Source organism: Phalacrocorax carbo, chromosome 1 (assembly GCF_963921805.1).
Source record: "Phalacrocorax carbo chromosome 1, bPhaCar2.1, whole genome shotgun sequence".
NCBI classification, from domain to species: domain Eukaryota; kingdom Metazoa; phylum Chordata; class Aves; order Suliformes; family Phalacrocoracidae; genus Phalacrocorax; species Phalacrocorax carbo.
This window is the reverse complement of record NC_087513.1, coordinates 67,906,465-67,925,330: the sequence shown is the minus strand read 5'-3', so window position 1 is coordinate 67,925,330 and position 18,866 is coordinate 67,906,465. Positions and strand designations below refer to the sequence as shown.

The following is an 18,866-nucleotide window of genomic DNA, read 5'->3' as shown; positions in this document are numbered from 1 at the left end:
ATTCCCATTCCTTACTTCAAGGACAGAATCTTGCAGGGGAGTTTCAGCTGAGAACAGCAGCAAACACTCAAAGCTTAAGCATAAGTTTTCAAGATCTAGCAATGCTTGCTCTTAGAAAGGCAATCAGAATTTGATTAACCTGGTGCTTTCACAAAGTTTTTCGCAGTTTTTAAAAAAACTAGGTTGCAAAAAAACAAAAGCAGATTTACTTTATAAAACCACAATCGTAAGGTAAAAACTGACACAAGTTTTCCTGTGAACCGAGCATTCAATATTAACTGTCAATTTGATGTACTAGTCTATGCCCAGAGTCTCTAGTTGTGTTTGCATACCAATAAGGTGGGCACAGGCCATGCTACATACATGGAGGCGCAATTCTCAAACATATATGAGAAAATAGAACTGCTTATATTGCTACTGTGATTAAGAATGTATTCAATTCTTCATGTCTAAAATATATCTTACCATAATTGAAGCTATTTCCTCAGGGTTGTCACCATCCAAATCAAATTTGAAAGTAACCATTTTCCGATTGTGTGTCTCTAGCTGGCATTCCACTACGCGATCCCCTTTATTTGAAACCTAAAGAAAACCAAAAGCATGTTCAAACCAAAAGCATGAGAAATTAAGGCTTGTGCTTTAAAGTTCAGAGACAAGCCAATGGTATTGCTCTAACACAAACACATTCTCTTTCCAGTCTAATAAATGGTACCATGTGCAGCATCATTTTTCTCTGAGGGTCTATCAGTTACTCAAACCTCTTAGCTCGCCTGGTCCATGCTTTTCTCTAAAACTCCTGATGTTGCCCTGTTCCTTTCTAGCTCACAGGTCTCATCACTGGCCTAGTTTACTAGTAAAATTAAGTCAAATACTCTAGAATAGTCTGTGGAATCACTCATGGCTGAGCAAGCCAATTTTGCCATATCTAATGCTCCAAAAAGCTCTTAACAGATGACTTTTGGAACACTGATTCCATAAGCAGAAGAAATACACTGGATCGCTTGTGACCTCAGAGGTGATGGTGGGGTGGGAGGGAAGACAACCACACAGGACACACATTCCTAAAAAGATAAATTTTGAAGCTCAAAGAAGGCATCATCACTGTCAAGCTGTCACTAAAACATAAGAACACTCACATTTAGAATTCTCAGTTTTGGCCTAGAAGTCTTCTCATGGCGAGAGCGACTGCGGACAGACCTCCGCATGTGACGTTTAGTAGTCCTCCCTTCATGCCTTCCGCTAGAAGCTGGAACATTCTCGTTGCCATCACTCAGTCCCGAAGCAACATCAGAATGCGCACTGACAAAAAACACCACAAACCCCACAACTCTACATTAGTATCCATGCGCTCCGTAACTGTAACAGTTTACCCTACCAGATGGTATTCTCTTCTGGGCAGTAGATGCCTGTTAATCGCAGACTAGAGGAGAAAAATCCTGTCACTCAGCATTGCTTGAATAGCAATTTTAATAGTAATTATTTAGCTACGCATCTCTTGCAAATTGAGTTGTACAAATATCTTCTGAACATGTTTTCAAGCTATTTGGAGTTTGAATTCTGTTTAAGTGCCAAAAGGACAGAAAAACATCCCTTACAATCCATTTGACATGACAAATCAAAAAACTATTAGAAGATAAGTCACTATACACAGTCCTATTTACTCCCTCCACACCATGCTCTAAATCAAAACTTATTCCAACTATCATAAACTTCCTAGAGGAAAAACAAGCTTATTTTCTCACGTCCTCAAGAATGCTCTCAGTGAAAAAATTCGGTATCTTTATGCACCAGAGATAAAGATTACCAAGAAAGAATAATTTGGCACATAAAATTGAGATTCATTTTGGTGAAAACAAAACAATGTTTACCTATCCATAGAGGAAGCTAAAGGGGTAGACTGAGCAGGCTGTGTTGCTGGAAGAGTCTCTGGAGGAGCAGTCTGTGAGACTCCTTGAGAACCCTGTGGATAGAAACGTGCATCAAAAACCTCCCCAGAGAATACCGTTCCTTTTCAAGTAACCCAGTAGTCTTCAACGTTTCCTCACAAATCAGTTGTAAAGCTAAAGAGCACTACCTTTTTAGAACTTCAACAGCTGGCATCTAGACAGCTCTAATTTACATAAGACTCTAGAGCAAACTGCAGCAAAGCAAATCATCATCTGGGGAAGGGTGGGGAGAGGAAATCAGCCATCCTTTCTACTGGTACGTGTCACTACAGTTCGCCATGCAGCCAGTCTTACTAACAGAATGTGCAAAAGGCAAGCCAATGCAGAACACAAAAACAATTCAAATTCTCCCTAGCAAGAACAACGCTGCAGGGAATAAGCATAACGACAGATTCTCAAAGGGTATCGGTTGCAGTTTGTCTTTGATATGGCAAAAATGTTCTACAGTACTAGCAAGAAGTGAAGTGTTAACAGGTTTTTGCCTGCAGGGTGCACACTCACTTCCCAACAGAACAGCCAGTGGCAACAAGGTCCCCACATTGGCATGACATTCTGCTGTAAGAAAAAGGTCATTTGAAATATTAATTTCCAACTGAAAACAAGCACAGAAGGGATTAGTTCCCCACACAGATACACTGTTGCATAATTCAGATACCCTAAATGTATCATCACATTATATTCAATGTATTTACCTCCAAAACTGCCTGCTGTGAGGAGGCAGATGAAGCCTGTTGTGCTAAACTCACTGTAGGCGGGGGCACTTGAACCTGCGCTCCAAGGCTGCCCATGGGAACTAAAACGTTCTGCTCCCCATACGGCTGCACAACAGGAGCCAGGTAGCCCGGCTGAGCCACTGCATCTGTAGGTAGGGGAGGGGACAGTACGGCAGAAGGAATGCTAACAGAGGCCACAGCAGAGGAAGGTGCAACACTCGAGTCGCCTGGGTATTGAGGCGGAAGCCGAGATGGGAAGCCCTGTAATAGAAATGAGGGAGTCAAGTCAGTGAATGTCAGAGTTAATTAGGAAACAAGGGTAAAAAAAAAGGAGAAAGTAGTAACAGTTTCAGGGGCACATTCCAATCTTCCTTACTTGTTCAAGGACTCCCAAAGACTATCTTCACAGAGAAGCAGAGCAAATTATTCAACATAGCCAAAGCTCAGCTCACAAGTCACCATGCTTGAACAAGCAAATTCCCAAAGTTCCAAGTCACAGGCAAAACAATCTTCATCTCCCAACTCTTGCAGTTGGCTATTTGGCTTAGTATTTTAAGGCCTGAGACTTGAAATGAGTTTGAAGAACTTTCAGGCCAAAAACCTACTGCTCAGATTATCTTATGCAACTGCTCCTGATTCTTGAGACTTATAGCAAAAACACTCTTCTTGTCTCTTCCTGTCCTCTCGTGATGAGCTGACCCATGAACCAAGGAACATCCCCCCTACACGCTGTTTTTATTCTACAGCACTCCTTAAAATCCTAGTGCAGGTATTTCTATATCTGTACATTTTCTGATCTAGAAGAGCAATCATATGCTGAGTCACTACTTTGGCCATAATTCAGATTGCCACTTTTACAATAATCAAAGCAGCTGAAGCAGCCTGTGCCCAACAGTCTAGCATTCCATGACTAGCATCATGTACTTACATCAAATTCAAGATCCATGCTGTATGACTTGCTTCTAGAAAGTCTGTGTCCCCCCTCCCCACCTCCCTTCCCCTTCCCAGACTTGGAATGAAATACTGACATTGCTGAATATGCTGCCTTTGATTTTCTTTCCAATACATGTGCCCCATTTTTAAAATCACAAATTGTTTTTCCAGATTGACAAATCTTGACATATAGCTGTCCTCTTTCACACAGTGGTCAACCAAAGTCCCGCATTATGATTCTGTCATTTTAGACAAATTCCATTGCCAAATATGAAAAACTCAAAACACGAGGGTGTCCAAGGGCTTTCCCCCCCCCTTCTTAAAATGGTCCTTTACCATACAACAGAATTCATCTTCATGACTTAATCGTTCCCTTATGAGAAGTGAGTTGGCCAGGGTGTACAGTTCAGATCTGGTACCTTAGAGGAACAGGTAAAAAGGTGGAGAAGAGCTCTGCTGGCTTGCAACAATACCTGGTAAAGAGCATCTCCAGCAGGAAGCGAAGCTTCAGCAGCTTGTCCAATGCTGACTGGCAATCCCACGGACTGGACAGCCGGCTGCAGGAGCTGCGGGAGAACCTGGCTGGGCAACTGAGCCACAGGCTGCATCAGTGTGGGAAGCTGGCTAGGGACAACAGTTGATCCTACAGGGACAGCGGTTGCGGCAGCAGACGTTGCCAGTGTGAGCAATGGCTGATTCATACCAGCTGCCATTGAAATGGGCAGTGACTGGAAACCTGGCTGAGCCACTGACACATGGGAAGCTGCTACCGGCAACTGAGAGACTGAGAACTGGGGAACCATGGAATTAGGCAAGGGCTGTCCCATGGGTAGAAAATGAGAGCCAATGGGGACTGATGGGGCAACTGAAGGCTGTGGGAGAGAAGGTGCTGCAACAGGTAATTGAGGCTCGCCTTGGATGATCGACACTGGTTGGGAAACAGGAAGCTGGGGAGGTAAAGAAAATAGAGATAGATTTTTTTTTTTAAAGCAGGGTTGCAGAAAGCAGAATTTTTACGCATTAGTCAAAGAAAGAATTATTCAAGTTACAGCACTCTGTTAAAGTGGGTGGGGAGCACAGTTGGCAGAGTGGCTGGGAAGTTGGCTGGAGTTCCAAAAGGTCCTCACTTCGCAACACTTCCCCTGAAGAACTCGACAGGCTCTTGAAACAGACACCCACAGAGGGTGAAAGAGCAATGCTCGAATACCCTGAAGCACTGACTTCTGCATGAATAGAATCAAATTCCCCTCAACTCTGTCTCCAGAGCCAAGCCTGCCTTCTTACAGGAGAGAAGCGCAAATCTTTCAACAAATCTGTCAGCTTTGGGTATGGGGACTAAAGCAACGGAGAATGAAAAGCCACTGTGCCAGCATTTGGGGAATGGCAGGGGATACGTCAATTAAAGCCAGCAAACGATGCATCTGGAAAGGCTGTTTAGATGGACAAGCAACAAAACAACAGTTTTAAAAACAAAATCATGGCTCACATGTTCAAGATAGACATAAGAGCCAAAATGAAGTAATACTTAGTAACAGAAGCTTCTTGACCAGGAAGTAAAGAAGAGCTGAATAAGAAAGATGACAGAGTGGAGAAGGCAGTCCTTATAGTTCACTACCTAAATAAGTAACATGTTTTACACACATAACGGTGCAGAAGATAGACACTGATGGGAAGCAGAGAAATGACAAGTTCCGGAAAATCCATTCATAATATACCATTCATCAATATGCCTCATGATATTTTTGACAATTCAAAGGCCTTTGTGCATGGAAGTGCTATCCCTCCCTCAAATGACTCACGACTGCCACGTGTGAAAGGATTTCCAACACATTTTTTAACAAAATTGACAGCTGTAAGGACACTGAGAATACTATTATCTGGATGAATGTTTTGGAACCATTAGAAAAGATGACAAAAAGTGAAAGTAGCAGTATGTTGAATTTGCCAGCTGTGAGGAAGAAAAAAATCAGCTAGAAAGAAGAATTTTGATTACCTGTGTCCCAGCTGCTGCCTGAGGCATTGGCATAATCTGTGAAGTTTGAGTTTGAGAGACAGTTTGTGTGGGAGTGGCGCCAGCAGAAACTGAAGGCTGCTGCAGCTGGTACTGTCCAGGCTGTTGAGAAGCAGCTGGCTGCTGTGCATTCTGTAGCAGGGAAAAGAGGCAGAAGCTATTTTTCCCCCCACGGAAGTTTTTAAAGCATATCCTATGTAAATTCTACTTTTTGCTCCCTCATAAGCCACATCAGTGGTTCTTCTGAATATGCCAAGTCAATTAAGTTTTAGCAATTACTTATTAGCATTACTAATACAACCCCAATATCAGCACCAAATCTTGCAACATAATTATTTCACCTGTGAAAACAAGAAGATTCTATAAAGGAAGAAAAGGCAGTTAAGAGCATGTTGCTAAAAATAGTATTTCCAGTTAGAAGAAATCATGAGATTTAAGTCTGCCTGCCTAGACAGTCTAACTCGCAACCCCTAACACGTCTCCCCTTGAATGCGACCTCCAGTGCAAGCTCAGGTGGAAGTTGGGAAAGAGACACATGAAAACAAGCCTTAACAGGGTTCAAAAAGTCAATGAAGTTAACCTTACAGCATGTTAGATTGGGTGAGAACCAGAGAATTCCTTTGCTTCGGTCCAAAACTATGGGTTGAAGGGGGCACAGAGGTAGTCAGCTGCTCTTAAAGAGTCATCAAAATCCTGTACTTAAAGCATTTTAGTCCTGGGTTTAGCGACTGATCTTACCTGCTGAGTGTGCTGGGTAGGCTGGGATGGCACTGATGCACTGCTTGAGGCTGACTGACCTTGCACTTGTGTCTAGAGAAGGGAAAAAAACAGACAGAATCAGCTTTAAAAGCCCTATGGTTTCTGCAGCAGGCAGTTAAAATAATTTCTGCCTGGAATGAACTGCTTGGAATAGGTTTCTAGCTGTCCTTTTGGCCAATCAGTCCTTTTGGCCAAATTCCACTACGACAACCAGCAGAAAGCAGACCAATCTGGAAAAGTACTGAATTCCATTTTAAGTCTTCCAAAATAACCAATACAGAAAGTCTTTGCAACGCACATGCCCCTCAACATGAGGCAGGCCAGCCTACCATCTGCTTCTTCCACTGATGATGCTTTAAAAGCAGGACACCTTGGTATGATAACTGGAAATGCAGGCAGTAAGTTTCACCTTTACATGTGTTCTAAACACAGGTAGGTGGGGAGATAGGAGGCTAGAAGGAAATAAAGCTATTTGTTAAAAAAATCAGATATACAGAATTCTAGGCCAAAAACAAAGTACTCCGTACACATACATGTCATGAGTTCCCTGTGAGAGGCATGCCAAAATACAAGCTAGAAATAATTTCCAGACTCACTACCATTCAAATGCTACCAAAAACTGGATATCGAAGAATCCGGGGTCCACATTCTAGCTAAGACAGAATCTTTGAATGAATAAGCAATGAGAAAAAATGCATGAGTGGCATACAAATGAATGTGGAAGATGTAGAGGTAAATGGAATGGATTTTCATTCTTATTTTTGTGCTGACATTTTTGATCAGATACCAGGATTTTCATTATTATTTTGTGACTATTATATTTCTTTATCAGATCCTGGGAAACGACTAGACAAAGACCTCCAGGATGAGTTCCCTGAGCATGCACTACTTTGGTTAACTGCCTCTGTAAGAAACATACAGTGCATAAAAATGTCTATTAAAATTCCTTAATGCTGTGATCACTCAGCTTGTAGAAACTTATTAGGAGTAAATTTATTAAAATTACATAGTTTAATTATAGAAAATTTGGGGAAAGTAGACTGCCAATGAAAAGAACCATTTTGTGCTTTGCTGTTTTAGAAGCTTGAGGCCCTTATTGGCTAGGATCTAAACATGTGCTTTATCCCACTGCGGTAACATCTGTTCACACTGAGTCAAGTTTGCGCTTCAAATTCTGATCTTTTAATGAATTAGATAAAAGATCCCACAACTTGTAGTCTGTAAAATAATTGGGATCCCTTATTGTTTTTCCAGATGTATTTTACATCCATCAGAAGTCACCTCCTGAAGTTTAACAAAGGTGGTTTACGGAAAAACAAACCCCGAGTGATTTTTCAAGCTTCTTGCGTAGCATCCTCACAATTCTCCTACAGCATAGAAATTACTGTCTATTAGACCAGTAATTTAAAGCTGTTCTATTAAAGCTGAAACAGCTTATTATCCCATACAGAAAGCCTTAAACACTTAGTTCTTGATCTTACCAGAAAAAGCAACAAGATTCTCCTCCAGTTCCTTCACACAAATCTCAAAGTTGCTAATACTCCAATAACTGAACTGTCAGAGAGCCCCTAATTCCAAGAACAGAAGGAGTAAGAGAGAAGTCTACTTAAAGTACATCCTCTCTTTTCACAAAAAAATCAGCTTATGAAAAGTTTCAGACTATGAGCGCAGGCACAATGTATATAGAGACACCTCACATTGTACAAACACGTTACTGACTATTCCAAGTGCAAATACCATATATGCTGATAAAACATGTACCTCCAAACTAAGTTTCAGGCCTCAAATTTTTCTTTTTTAGAAGGACACCATATTTTAGGCTTATAAGGAACCAATCCCTCTTAGCAACAGTTGTTCATGCCACTAATTTACTACTCAGCTTTAGTTTCTTTAATGAACCTGCAAGTATATTTCCAAATCTGTGTACACATACATAGGTCCTACCATTCCTCTCTTACCACTCTCGTCACCCAAGCCTAGAAAAATCTCTTGCATCTTGGGACAAAACATTATTCATACGAAAGTTCAACTTCAAATAACACACTCTCATTAAATGGCTAAGGAGCAGAAACAAAAATACAAAGCAAGTTTTACTATCACTGCCGATTCAAACTGTGGAGAACATATGTTTCATTAGACCCATTGTTTAAAAGCCAATTTGGTACTCCAGCTCTCCTTGCCAAAAGAACAACTAGTTCCAGTAGGAACACGGACCGTTTGTTGCCCTTAACACAAAAGCCCTACCAATATTTCAGGCGAAGCTGACCACAGACCAAGTGGCTGCTGATGCTTCATTATTTCATTGCAACCTGGTAAGGTAGAGAGATCCTAGCATACTACTGACTTGGTGGACAGACACCCCCATGAATGCTAATACTTAGAACCACATGGAGCAAGTCTAAGAACAAGGCTCCCCTTTAAGCACAAGGTATGACTTATAAAAAGTAGAGAAATTCTGGAAGGGTTTGCTCCTGTAACCTGAGGATAGAGTGCAGGTGGTCCTGATGAAAGCGAGGTGGACAAGGCCTGCTGAGTCGAGGCTCCCTGGGGGAAGCAGATGAAGAGCTGCGACTCTTGCAATACCTTCTGAGGCAGCTGAACAATGGGAAATGAGAAGTCTGAACCAAAAGCAGAAGATGACCCCCCTGTAGGGGGAGGAGATTGGAAATCGCCAGTGTCAGAGGAAGTCAGCTGTGAGGAATCACTGGAGTATTCTGGGCTTCCTTCCGGCCAGCTCCGCCTGGCAGAGGCCCCTCTGGGACCTGCTAACTCAGGACCGAGATAGTTACACTGCTCCTCTGTCACAGGCTGAAGCCGACCATGCGACCCTATGCCTTGAGTGGATTCCTCTTGACTGGTCTCCATAGAGCCCCGGCGACTCCTGTAGGCCCGCTGGGGTAACACTGCCCCTTCTGCTGGAGCAGAAGTCGGTGTGTGCACATGGAACTCAAAGACACAGCTCGCTCTGCCATCACCACTGTGAGAGAGCACAGCCGGGGCAGAGTGTGGAACAAATACCTGGTGGAATGTCATCTGAGCAGGATCTGCACTCAAAGGAGCTGAAACACTGGATAATGGAGAAAGGGGACCCATCCCAGAATCCAGCCTCAGGTTCTGAACATGTCTTGCCAGGTATGCTTGCCCCGACTGAAAGTCGAACACAGAGCTTTGTGGAGGACCACCTTGCCCATGGTTTGACTCAGAGACCTGCTTCAAATGTTGTTCAGTTGCATGAGAGTTATAAGCTACTTGATCATACTGCTCCGATACCTGTGTTGGATAGTGCATGCCCACCAAATATACAGCTTCTGGATGCATTCTGTAGTGAGCATCCTCAGGAGGTGTTGGTCCAGATCTATAGTCACTGTGTAGAGGAGCTGGCTCAAACAAAGGATTAACTTGCACATGCAGAGGCTCTCCAGCGACTCTCTGAGCTGCTGTGCCCAGCATAACGAACGCCTCTGGTGTCCAATTGGTGGGGCTACCACCAGGTGGAACTAAACTCTGGCCAGTCTTCAGCAATGGCTGGAAGTGGCAAGTTTGGGCTTCCAAAAATGAAGTGCTCTTGCGCCGCTGAGCAACTGCCACCTTCGGCGGGCAGACAGGTGGTGGCGAGAAAGACACCGGCCGTTCATGAACGGTTGGGAAAAATATCTGTGAATCTGGGAACGTTGGTGTTCCCCCACGCGGATGCTGAGGCTGTATTGACATGAACAAGACAAGTAATTCATACATTAAAAGTGAAAGCACATCAACATGCACAGTTCACTAGGCAGTTCTGTGAAGTAACTTTATAGAATGACTAGTCAATTCATGGTCAAAAACATACAATACTTAGGAAATTTAGGTGAGTTGTAAATATCCATTAAATACATCCACGGCAGGCATAGCTACAAATGGAAACATTTGCTTGTGTTAGAGCTGCTTTTCCAGTCCAATTCCAATAATTCACATACATAAACCAGTTTTGCTCCTGACAATGGAATGAGATTTATTGTCACGGACTATCCATTGTGATCAGTGCTTGAAAGCCAATCAAACCCCTGAGGCTATGCCATATGGGGAATATGGAAATTCAGAATTTGACAGCAGCAACAATGCAGAGCCTCTGTTTGCATTTAGAAGATAAAATGGCATTACATCTTAATATTATCCAACACTAAACCCACAGCACTACTTTTCTGTCAGGGGTGTGTTCTGTATGCAATCCAGAGAGCTAAAGAGAAACCTTTTACAACACAAAAACTGAACTCTTCCAGCCCACAAATGAAAGAAATTATAGAACTGCAGAGCCTTTCGATTCTGCCCAATTTGATCATCTCTTTTGATCCCTTTGATGGCTTTTGATCATACCTTTTCACATCAGAAATTAGCACTCCTAACTTCTCTCTTCAGCACTTCTGAAACAAACCTAACTCTTGCCTGGACAATAAAACATTCACAGGTTTAGTAACACCAGAGTCTGCAGGAAATTCCACTCCATCTGATGTGCTACTTCAGATGAGGTTCATCTTATTTAAGATTTGTAGGTAAGTTCTCACTAAAGTAAGTTCTATCTTCGAATACCAAGCAACTTCGTAATTGTACATTTTTTCATCTCTGCCTACAGTATGCTGAGACACAACGGAAAGGGACAGCAAACTGCAAGAGTCAGTAGCAAATATACTGTCTTGAAGACAGATGCCATTTATGACTTTTGCAAGTTATTGTTTCCACATTGTTCTGTTTCTCCCCAGGCCCTTTTTTTCTGGAAAAGCAGCAGCAAATTTCCATATTGATCAACAAGAAGGTCCTACATGTTGAAGAACTCTTCCTATGTGCTGGAAACTAGCTCCACATCCTTCAGTTAGGGAAGTGTTTCCTCACCATTTATTTAATGTAAATCAAAGCCCAAAACTGAAAAGACTACCTCCTGTTCTGCAAGCCGTCTTGCATCTAACCTTCTGAAGAACATGAAACAATGGCTTCTTCCTATCAAGCAGCAGCCAAAATGGCATTTTTGATTAAAATGTACAGAAAAGTCCTCAAAAGTATTCATATTCTGAATTTCTAGTATCGCTACAACAGCTAGCCAAAGCTTTTACAATAAACAGCCCCAGCAACCAAGCTTTAAAAGGTGGGGGGTTTGTGCAGGGCTTAATTAACATCCAATGCTTGCTTAGAAGTTGGAAAATAAAAAGCTGGTCTCCTGACTTAAGGGGATAAGAACCAGTCTTCCCTTTACCTTCTGTGATACAGCTGGGTACTTCACATTTATGCTATCCTAAAATACAGAAAACAAATGGTCAGCCACTGTTTGATAATGCTTAAGTGTACTGCTTCACAAAATAATCAACATTCCAGCAGCACAGTATAAGGAATAAGGAATCAGCTCTTCATTTTCTCATTTTAAAAATGCCTGAAGTCCAGGATGTATTTAATGATAACTTATCTTACTGTGCCAGGAGGCAAATGGTAACACATACAGGACTGACAGAGAGGGAGGGCAGGCTGCAGCGTCGATGCTTGCGTGGAGAGGCAGAGTGCATGGGCAGGACACTTTCCAGGGCTTTAGAAAGCTTTTCTGCAAAGGTTTCTTCAGGGACAGTCCGAAGGTAGAAAGGAGAAAGAGGTGCAGACAGCGCTGGTGGTGGGGTGCAAGGAGCACTGAGAGGGATGCAGGACATAGAGGGAAGAGCAGGAAGGTGGGGGACACAAACTGACATGCTACGACCACGTTGAGGCTAAAGGAGGAAAAAAAAAGTTAAGGATTGAACACTTCAAAAAAAATGAAAAACAAAAACAGCAAAAACTATAATGAGGTAGAAAAGAAATGCAGACACACAGTGAGGCACCCAATACTGACTACTATGTGTGCAAGAAGATATGAGAAATGCTGAATGAATGCCAACACACACTGGGAACAGGCGATGTGTACCTCTGAGTACCCAAGTTTGCCTTAGGTCACTGAGCAGTACAGAAAGTTCCCTAGCACCCTTACAAGAAGCATGTGGAAGGCAGAGCAGACAGGAAGGAATAGTTTCTCTGCGGGCACTGATGCAGCCTGTAGTGTGTGTACTCCCAGCATCTGGTAGTCTGAGAAACCTAAACAGATACCACTGACCTTTCAAACATTCGTTCTTGGTTTAGTGAGTGGACGCGTGTTTATACATATCACCTTACCAGTCTCTCTGCTTGGGCACCTCCCTGCCTGAATTAAGTGGGCTAACTGTATGCAGCTGGCTCTTTATTAGCTAACACACTACCATAAAATTTTAAAACATTACACATCCTACAATGTGATTTGTGGAAAGAAGTTGGTTTGATGTGTGGAAAAATTCAGTAAAATTAAGTCTTAGACAAGCATTTTCCAGACACTAGGCCAATAAAATCATGAGGATTTTGTCATCTTGCCACAGTCCAGAAGGCTATAGGTCAAAATCCAACCAAATTGAAGAACCAGAATTAGGGGGTTTGGGTTGTTTGGTTGGGGTTTTCTTGGGGTTGTGGTTTTTTGGGTTTGTGGGGTTTTTTTTTGGTTGGTTGGTTGGTTTGGGTTTTTTGATTGTTTGGGGGTGGGTGGTTTTTTGTTATTGCTTTTTTGATGTGGTGCGCTTTGTTGTATTTTAAGTGAATAGAAAGAGGTAGTCTTCAACTGCAGGTTTTCCTTCTCTAATGGTATATGCCTCTTATGAATGTAATCTGCAATTTCTTAATGTAACTGAAATAAAATCCATACCTCCAGGGGAAAAAAGCTCAAGATATCCAGTGGAGATCTGATTTTAAAGATTTCTGATGTGAGAAATCTTGCTAGACTGCTCAAAAATCTGGGAGAGGCATAAGGGAACTCAAAGGATTCAATAATTACTTTACCAATAATCTTCACCTGTTCCAAGGCAGGACAAGTTATATATGTCATTCTTGACCCTAATTTACCTAACCTGTTCAGAAACATCTCCAGTTATGGAAACTGCAGTACTTAAAAGTTCTTGTTGGTTAGAAAAAGCCTTCTTAAACAATAATTCCATGCTCCAATTTAGGCTTATAATTTCTTATTTTATCTGACAACAATACTGATCCGGTTAGCCTCCTATTTTACAGCAGCCTTTACCGCTTTCTTTCTCCTCAAGCTCATCTTTCACAGGCTCAGCTTAATTCTTTCAGTCTTCCCACATAAACCGTGTTTTATGTATTTCTTGTGGGGCTTTTCTGTCACTCTCTTCTGACTTCTCTCCCAATTCACCCTCAAGTACACTTAAGCAGGGGGCCCAGGATAGACTTACCAATGGCTAAGAGCAGAAGAACTACTTCATATTACATGTTTGCCTTTTTCACAACAGCATGATGTTTTTGACCATGTCCAGCTTGTGGTCCAATGTAATCCCTGACCTTTTGGGGGTTTTTTGGCAGAATTGCTGCTAGTCAATTGTAGCTTATCCCGTACTTGGGTAGCTGATCATTCTCGTTTAAACATGAACCTTGTTCTTGTCCTGATTGAACTGCATTCTATTTCTTTTTAAGGCCATTTCTTCAGTTGTCAATATAATTTTGACTTGAAATTATGTCTTCTCAACAAACTGTTAGTAGTTTCTTTAGTGTTCTACTCCATTTTGTCAACCTCCTGGTACCACTGTCGTTACCACAGAGCACAAGTGCATTTTATCAGTGAACTAAGCAGAACTAAGTTGACTATACCTCTGTCATATGCTTGTTCTCACACCCCCTCTCAGAAGATTATAGTTTTTCAACCTGGAAGCTAGCCATCCCAAGGCAGTGAAATGGCTTCTGGTCCAATACATGCCCACATACCAAAATATGGCTTACCCAGAACAAGAGCTTAGAGGGATTAAAAATTGATTTGATCAAGGACTAGCGGTACCACAAGCTTCAGGTTAAGTGCCTTTGAAAAATATAGAGATGCTTTGCTAGAACGTGAAATGAGCATATCTTCCAAAAAGCTAGTAACACCAGTGATTCTGTAATAAAGCCTACAGCCACAGGTACCCAAAAAAGTGAGAACCCTCAGTCTTAAGTGTCACCACATCTCCTTTATGATATTACTACATTATAATATTTCTGCCTCAGGCCTAGATTTTTATTTTTATTTGTGTAAAACAAGCAACAAGGGAACCACTGACGACAATATCACAGTAGCAGAAGTTCTACTCCAGAGTTAGAATACATTTCTGCATACTCTCGTACTTGGATCTGAAAACATACCAAGGAAAAAAAAGAAATACCAAAATAAAAGGGCAACACAAATGAACATAGTAGGAAGAGTATTTGTGCCCAGTGCAGACTTTCCAGGGAAAAGGAATACGCATGGCAACTGATGAGCAAATCAACACAAGCTAAAAATAAAATTGGGAACAAGGGTGTGGGGTCTTTTCAGTCTGGAGTTCTCACATGCACCATTCTATAACAGTTAAAAAAATCTTACCTTCAGAATCTGTAATCAAAGCCTCACAGAATACACACAGCAACTTCATACTAATACAGTAACTCAAATTTTTCTAATCCCTTCTTCAAATCAAACCAACAGCTTAACCCCTGGTAACGTCATATACCCATACACACATCACCTTCCCAAGTGAGATTAAATGCTTACTTTCATAAGATAGTCTTGTTCTGAGGACATTACTGCCATCCATAAAAAACCTAAGCTATCATTCTGCTTAAGGGCACTCAAGATTAAACAGAAGCTTTAAAGACAAATACGCCCTTGCATTTCCACCCACCCCCTAGACTCGGTCACCTTGCAAAAACAGTCCCTTTACTACTCCCATGCAGAATTTGTAACACATGCAAAACAAAACATACATGGAAGATTGCCTGGCAGACCTTCCCCTCACCTTTCAAGAGACATACAAAATCAAACAACTCCATGCGTTTGCAATACTGTAAGTTCTGGCTTACCGCTGCAGGTGGCTGATATCCTCCGTGTTGCTGCGACTGCACTTGGCCAACTGAAGCTGCATATCCCTGGACTGCAGCTGTTGAGACTGACTGGTCATGCTGGGAACCATACGACACAGTCTGTTGACTGCTCACACATGATTCGGTATAAACAGATGACCCCTGGCCACTGTCAACTGTCCCATCAGCTGCAGAAGTTAAAGATAAAAATCTGCATTTCAAGAACTGCAGTCTGGATTCACAACTTGAAAGATATTATAATCAATCAAATAGTAGATTGATGTTTGTGCCATGTCACATGGGTCTTAACAGCATTTTACCTCTTGTAATATTTTAGCTGGTTAAAAACAAATATTTTTCTTCTTCCTCAATACAATAATTCCTCACCAACATGCCTTCCCCTAACATATGAAAAGAAATCCGTAATTTCAGGAGTTCTTTGGGAAGATACTTAATAGTAAACCATGCTTCCTACAGAAGGCTAGGCTAGAAATAAAAAACTTAAATTCCATTAAATTCACATTGTTATGAATGATCTATCAAGGTTTTTAAGTTTTACATATTTAATTTTACACAGATATATAAAACATGTCTATTGTGCTGGCTGACAGATGCACCTGATGTGGGCATAATGGAGAACTTAAAATTCCTATTAACTAAACAGCAGATAGTTATTTGCTTTCTAACTTCACCATTCTAATACGGAAGTTCTCATCTACCATCATTATTCAAATACTGATTCAAACGTTGGGATGGCATAAGAGGAAAAGTTAGAGGAGTGTTAATACACCTTTTCATGTAGAGTATGTAAAACAGAAAATGAAACCTTTTTTCAGAACGCAAATTACGAGCTGAACTGCTTATATATTAATCTCATTTCCACCTTAAGCATAAGTTAACAAGGATTCAAATAAGTGTTTCTAATAACTCTAGCTGTACTGGTGCAAGAATGTACGGCCTTCTGCAGGGCCAGAATATACTGTCCCTATAGGAGGGCAGCAAAAACTAGGACATGTGTTCATGCTTCAGGTGCCTCAGTTCATTTAGTGTATTAAGTTGAAACAAAGGAAAATGATTTTGTGCTAAGGCACTGGACTGTGACTTGTGCTCAGCTAAGGCACAGGAATGCATCTTATTTCGCTGTGCTTTCTAGTGAATTAATGTTCTTCAGCAGACAGCAATGGCAGACAGCAACATCTTAAGATATTTACTGCTATACCCCCCAAAAATTTAAGACTCTAAGTGGGGGAACTGTGTAAGTGCAAGAGTTCCTAAATAAAGCAACTGACACACTTACAAAGAACAGATATACTGGGTTGCTGGAATTGCAGTTGTTGGTGTTGATCAGCTTCTGGTTCTTCAGGCTCCACTTGTGTAGAAACCGATGCTGAAGTAGTGGGGACAGGAGTAGTACCAGTGACAGATAGGGGATGCTTTGACCCTGCATGGGAAGCACTCGATGGTTGCTGTTGCTCCAGCTGCTGCTTCTGACTACCTTCTTCCTGAAGCTTCTTCTCCTGTTCTTCTCGCACCAACTGACGCTGCTCTCGCTTTCGCTTAATCAAAGATACCCTGTCCTTGATAGCTTTCGCCATTGTCTTGTGATCCCCTTCACAGACATAGCCAGATTCCACCTGAAGGAGGATATATTCACAGAATTCAGACGGCCATAGACAGCCACTGTTGTAGTGCTACAATATAAGCTACTGCTCTCTGGCACTAACTTCTCATTCACAAACTTCTGAAGCTGCTTTGTTTTTAGACTGTAACAACAGCAAATGCAGAGGCTGACATTTCACTGTCAGAGTATGCCAGTACTTCTGATGTTTTGCAAGACCACCAACACTTACCATTTCCTGTGCTACATCCTCTGGGACATCTCTCTCCAAATCAAAGGAGAACTCTATTGCCTCATTATCTTTATATTTGCCCTTGAGTTTTTTGATGTCTTCAATTCGCAGCCAGAGTTTAATGGCAATTTTCTCTCCATCATCTTCCTCTGCTAGTTCTACCCGTACTCCAGTCTCTTCTTGGAAGAAAGCATGATTCAAGAGGTCCTTAATAGCATATCTAGCATATGGGGAAAGAATGTAGACAGCACACACAGTTAAGTTCTCAAAATATTAAGGCATATCCTTGCCTGATGATCCCCCAAATTCGTTCTCTACATTCGCACTTCTCCCATTAATTATTTGACAACCCATCATTGAAATTCCTATTTAAAAGCATGATGGATAAACAAAATGCAACAATGTTAGATGCAAAAAAAAAATTCTATATATACCACACACTAGTCAGCAGAAGTACCAACAGATTTAAGTCAACTGAACGGGGTATCTATTAACTAAAATAAGGAAACCACAAAGAAACAGTTCGGTTTTACTGAACGTTAAGATCCAACTCACAACCCTTAGTCCCCAAACCAGTACAGTAATTCAAGTATGTATTTCACTCTATTTCAAGATCTTAACAAAAGCCTCATCTAGCAAATTCAGCATTAGATAAGCACCACATGATTCCTTTCATATTTTACAGTGTTTTGAACCACTTCAACTTGCATTCTGTTTGGCACAACTAGAAGCTTTGTCCTGAAGGTACAAAAAAGATCTATGTTGATATCGGCACATCGTTAACAATAGAAGCCTAAAAGTTAACTGCTTAAGCTAAGTGGTAAGAAAGAAGTCATGTGCAGCCACAAAATTAACTTAAAACAGGGAAAAATAAAGTCATTTAAAACTAAGAAATTAAAAATACACAACAATGCCATCAGATGTAAAACTTCAAGAGTTAATAGAAGGGGATGAATAAACATCCATGAACTGACAAAACTAGCTCTGAACAGAATAGCGGGAGGCTAGAGGGTCCAAAGGCTGAAGGATTCTTAAATCAGGCATTCAGTAAGCAACAACTAGGTAAACGCAGAAAACAAAACCCCACTAATAAGCCATCAGAGCATTTATGGATTTCCTGTAATGTTTAAGTTAATCACTTCAAGCAGAAGTCATCTTGCACAAAATTTGCATTAAAATAAGCAGCAAGAATTTAAAAAAAATAGAAAAAGCCCTCAAAATAATCAGCCATAAAATGCCAACAAAATCAAAAGGGACAGGGCAAAACAAAGGATTACAGAATAACAAACCAACCAAACAATCCAAGTACCTGGTAACCCAGAAGAATTGTCCTCCACTATTTTGCTGACTAGGTCAAAATTTTAATAAAAGCAGTAGCATTTCTAAATAAGCTGACATGGATGGTTACTATAGCATTTGCACTTTTTCTGACACTTAATTCTCTAAACTAGAATAAGAATCTACCAAAGAAGAGAAGCTGCAGAAGCAGTACTGGCTTCCCAACTTTCATCAGAACACAGAAGACCCCAGGAACTAACTGGATCTGGTATAATCACAGATAGAAGACTCAGACAGCAAGTAATACCTCTACCTGAGAAGAAAGTACTTACCTTTCACCTTTGTTTTGCCGAATGCATCCCTCAATAATCTCCTTCACTTCAGGGATTGCTACTTTATCGAAGCTGGCTGGCTTGACACCCTGGAACATACAAGTAACAGAAAAACTGGATTTAAGTTTAAGTTTTGGTTGCTTTCACAG

The 18,866-nt window shown here is 41.3% G+C and overlaps 1 protein-coding gene across 6 annotated transcripts in view; it reads right to left on the bottom strand.

Annotated features, from left to right (window-relative positions):
- WNK1 (WNK lysine deficient protein kinase 1) overlaps positions 1-18,866 on the bottom strand; it is a 106,997-nt gene that overhangs the window by 28,538 nt on the left and 59,593 nt on the right. For 3 of the 6 annotated variants that reach the window (XM_064458260.1, XM_064458237.1, XM_064458243.1), the window contains exons 5-16: positions 18,718-18,806; positions 17,108-17,327; positions 16,555-16,891; positions 15,258-15,445; positions 9,633-10,061; positions 6,342-6,413; positions 5,586-5,735; positions 4,066-4,539; positions 2,639-2,920; positions 1,869-1,960; positions 1,137-1,299; positions 466-582 (exon numbers count right to left, since the gene is read on the bottom strand). In XM_064458260.1, the coding sequence (XP_064314330.1) occupies positions 466-582; positions 1,137-1,299; positions 1,869-1,960; positions 2,639-2,920; positions 4,066-4,539; positions 5,586-5,735; positions 6,342-6,413; positions 9,633-10,061; positions 15,258-15,445; positions 16,555-16,891; positions 17,108-17,327; positions 18,718-18,806 (2,613 nt within the window). The remainder of the gene's footprint in view (positions 1-465; positions 583-1,136; positions 1,300-1,868; positions 1,961-2,638; positions 2,921-4,065; positions 4,540-5,585; positions 5,736-6,341; positions 6,414-9,632; positions 10,062-15,257; positions 15,446-16,554; positions 16,892-17,107; positions 17,328-18,717; positions 18,807-18,866) is intronic. The other 3 variants (XM_064458252.1, XM_064458277.1, XM_064458269.1) reach the window with 3 other exon arrangements.